At 24.8% G+C, this 4,478-nt stretch overlaps 1 protein-coding gene across 1 annotated transcript; it reads right to left on the bottom strand.

The window, feature by feature from the left end:
* Nucleotides 1-1,587: 1,587 nt before the first annotated feature.
* On the bottom strand, nucleotides 1,588-3,873 carry LOC132932958 (uncharacterized). Its single transcript, XM_060999301.1, has 6 exons — nucleotides 3,853-3,873; nucleotides 3,343-3,438; nucleotides 3,186-3,284; nucleotides 2,348-2,568; nucleotides 2,134-2,281; nucleotides 1,588-1,688 (listed from the first exon to the last, which is right to left on the bottom strand). The coding sequence occupies exons 2-6, from the start codon at nucleotides 3,425-3,427 to the stop codon at nucleotides 1,588-1,590; spliced, it is 654 nt and encodes a 217-aa protein (XP_060855284.1). The 5' UTR covers nucleotides 3,428-3,438; nucleotides 3,853-3,873.
* Between the last annotated feature and the right edge of the window lie 605 nt (nucleotides 3,874-4,478).

Here is a 4,478-nt window from a genome sequence, read left to right as displayed (position 1 = left end):
TTTTTGTGTCATAGTACTTCTCATATAATTTTTCAATCTTCTTAACATAGAAAAAGATCTTTCAGTAGTACACGTTGTGACTGGTACTGTCAATATCAATTGTATGCATTTTCTTAGCTCGGTTAAATGAATGACCAAGTGTGGTTTATCTTTAGCAATATTTAAAACATCTGAAAATGATGATACATTTAAGCCTTGGCCTCTAATTATATCATGAAACATATCTCTGTGCAATTTTAGTTTATCAATATTTAAATCATCTTTATAAAATTCGCAAATTAATTGTGGTGATATACTTGGATCAATAAAAAACATTTCAACATCACTTAAAAACATTCGAACTTCAGAATTAAATCTTAATTGTAAACCAGATAGTATATGATCAATAATTTCTTTATATATTTTATTATATTTACTTTCAGGTGTAAATAAAAAGGACTGGGATGTACTGTCATCATATTTAAGAGGCATTTTTCGTTTTCTAGATTCTTTTGGTGGATCTAGTTTTAAATCTGACCATTTGTTTTTTGTAGATTTCCGTAAAATATTGAATGTATCTCTCATACTTGAAATAGTATCTTCCAAAGTGTTCAAAATTTGTACGGAAAGTTTAAAGTATAAAGATTTACTTTGTAATATTGTATTTGTTGTTTCCATATGTTTAAAAATACTAATTACTATTTTAAGCATTATGTAAGTATCTGAAGGTTTTAATTGTTTTAAAAATCCTTTTGCTTTACATCCTGCATCGTTCTTTTCAGTTTTTGAAAAATCCGATAAAAATGTCAATACCCAGTAAACAAATATACATATATTAAACGTATAATATACGGATATGAATAACCTAAGTTACGTATAATAAACGAATATATTTAGTTGATGATAGGTAGAAATCATGGATATTTTTGGGTCAAAAGATAGATATTCAACGTATATTATGTGTGTAATAAACGTAAATTCTAACGTATATTCAACGTTTTAAATACGTATATATTAGTGGCAAAAATCATGTTTATAATCAGTTTATATACGAGTATATTTGGTGCAGCCAGCAACGTATAAATTACGTTTAAAACACGTATATAATAGTAGTATGAATTTGGGATATGATACGTATATCATATACGTGTATTTTAGTATAAATTTCGTAGATTAACATGTAAATATCACGTGTATATTTAGTTTATATACGAGTATATTTGGAGTAGGCAGCAACATAAATTACGTTTAAAATACGTATACTAGTAGTATAATAGTAGTTTGAATTTCAAATTTGGGATATGATACGTATATCATATACATGTACTTAAGTATAAAATTTGTGGATAAAAATGTAAAAGCAATGTTTATATTTAGGTAGTAACTTTATATTATGTAAATTTTTAATATTACAATTTACAAGGATTCAAATTCAAAATTTAAATAGATTCATAAATAGGTGTCAGTAGAAAATGTAGAATATGCACTTTTTATTTATATAGAAGTATTGTAGTAGATAATTAATATTTAGTTATATATATATAAATATATTAGTATTTATATATAATCTTAAAAATCATGTTTTAATATTAATGTAAATCAATAATCTTATTGTTGGGATTTCCTCTTAGGAGCCTGCTTTAGCCAATCACTCATATGTATTTTAATCAGTTTCAGTGATTCTTCGGGAAACATGAACTTCACAGCATCTGTGAAAAATATAAAATAATATATAATTAGCTTTTCAAAGTTAAAACTCCAAGTAGTCTCGATTTAACAATAAATAATTTGTTATTATTAATTACAAATTAAATCAAAAGCAGTTATTTAGTTGTGTGAAAACGAAATACAAAAACTGTATCCCTATAAGTAACTGAATGAATTTAAGACTTAAAAAGTCAATCCAAAATCTTATTTTCCAAAAGTACTTTTAGTAACTTGGAAAATATATATAGGTTTTAGTTGAAAAGGTTAAGTAAAGATTAAGATAAAGTAGTAATTGTGAGGCAGTTTTATACTCTAACTATGAAAACTAAGCCTAACCTGATAGAAGTTGTGCTCATGTTCAGTTTTTGATGAAATTAAAATTATTAAAATTATAAATTGTCTACTGTATAGTTTTAACCTATTTTTTTTAGTTTAGAATAATTGTACAAATTTCCATTTTTCCAAGTGCTCGCTTCTCTCCTCTTCCCTCCATGTTCAATCCCTCAGCCATGCGATTTTCCAAAACTATCTTCATTATTTGATAAGTAGTTCTTTTTGAGTCAAATGACTTTCCATTTCTGCGAATAACATTAGCCTATTCAAAGGAAAAAAAAAGATATACTTTTATAAAATTTAAATTAAAAAAAAAATTAAAACATACTAAGATTTGTTTAAGTTCATCATCGGCTTCAAGACTGTCAAGTTGTTCCATGGTCTGTAACGGTATTTTTAAATTTGACCGAGTTATGTTTTCAACTGTTTGATTTTGAGTTGTTTGGTGGTTTTGTCTGTCAATTACTTCTGCTATTAAATTTTGATTTTTCATCACATCAATTTTTATAACATTTACATCCTTTTGAAGGGAAACCATTTGATTAAACACTGAAAATGCAATAATCTACAATTTTTTAAAATTCTAAACAGAGCAGAAAATGTATTTAGCAATTCTTTGTATTTTCTTAGTTATGAATTATTATGAATATAATTTATTATGTGTTCACACACAGACAAACAAATAAAAAAAATTGCAGAATCTACCACAAAATTTTACACTTGTAACCACAAATCCTTAAGTAACCACCCAATCAGCCTTGCAATTGATTCATCTCAACCAATTCCTCACAATCGTCCCAAAATACTTAAAAGACAGCAGAGTCATCTACTTCCTACATGATTATTTTAATTTTTAACTATACAATAGAGCTATAATTTCTTCAAATCAAGTAATTCAAAATTAAATATAATATTGTAAAATATCACATACATATGATATTTAAAAAAATATTATATTTATTACAATAAAATTATAATACAATATGATTATTAGTATATTATATTAAATTTACATTAAAATTGAAGGTATTGTGTATTGTGTATTTGTATTATTCAAATAAAGTCAAAACAACTGAATTAGTTTTCATTGTATACAAATTATATTCTAATACAAAAATAAGGTCCAGAAGATTTAATGATTCAACTAATTCAATCATTTTTATTACCTTTCATTACTGTATGACAGACACATTGCATTTTATCCATCATATTATTATCACTTGATATAGATGTTGGATTTGTATTTGTTAAATTTTGGGACAATACTGTTTAACATAAGAATATTATTATGATAATTATTAATATATATATAATCAAGTTTACCAGTATATTGTTCAGAATTTTCTTCATCATAATTTATGTTTGATTGCTCCACTATATCAGGTGAGTTTTCTTTACTCCTGCACATATCAAATAAGCCTAAAAATAAATTCAGTTGTAGTAATTTGTAGTAATAATTCTATTATCACTATTATTATTATTATTATCATTACTATTAATAGCTTTGAAATAAATAAAACATAAATAAACATAAACATTACATTTAGGAAAATTAAACAAGTTCTTCTTATTATTATTTTGTATTAATATCGTATGACAGCCTTTGGACTTAGCCATGATTCATGAGAGTATTAGTTAACATTTTAATGCTTAAAACCGTTTTTAAAATGTGTTGTATAGTGCGGTTAGCACTAATTTTACCATGGTGGTTATCTGCAAGTTAAATTCTACCAGTTATAGTGCTTACCAGCACTTTACCAGACACAGTAAGAACGGCCCTTTTTAGTCTTTAAAAAAAAAAAAATTCAATACAAAACTAAATTATAGAAATACCAGAAGGTTTTGGAGCTTTGTTCAAATCTACGGACGATACATAGTAATTCCGATGAAGTATTGAATCACTTCCGTCTGAATCGATTTGTTTATTTTTCTTTTTTAATCCTAGATTACAATTAAATGAATTATTATCTAAAAGTTATGCTGTAAATAATCAATAATATTTTATTAAACAATCATAATAAAAAATATACAAGGTGATTTTTTAATTAAATACCACTCATTTTTTTTAAAAAGTATTAACTTTTTTGGAATATAATTATTTTCAAATAGCTAAATCTTGGTTATTTCAGTAGTATGATATTTTTCACCTTGATTTTACCCCAAATGAGTAACAACTTTTAATTTTTAAATATTTTTTAATTTTATACCAGAAAAATATTAAAATTAATACATTTTCAAAAACTGAATGTTGTGTCATCAAAAAATCAATCTGAGTAGTAAGCATGCATTATATGTGTAACTTTTTAAATATATACATGTATTAACATAACTTATTTTGATTTTGTTAATAATTAAGTTTTAAACACAACTGATTACACGTTTCTGAACTTACTTTTACTCGAGCTTTGACTTAAATCAATATCCCTTGTATCTCCATCGTTCTTGTTAGAAGAATCAAA

Source organism: Metopolophium dirhodum, chromosome 1 (genome assembly GCF_019925205.1).
Source record: "Metopolophium dirhodum isolate CAU chromosome 1, ASM1992520v1, whole genome shotgun sequence".
Taxonomy (NCBI): Eukaryota; Metazoa; Arthropoda; class Insecta; order Hemiptera; family Aphididae; genus Metopolophium; species Metopolophium dirhodum.
This window is presented reverse-complemented; position numbering and strand designations above follow the sequence as displayed.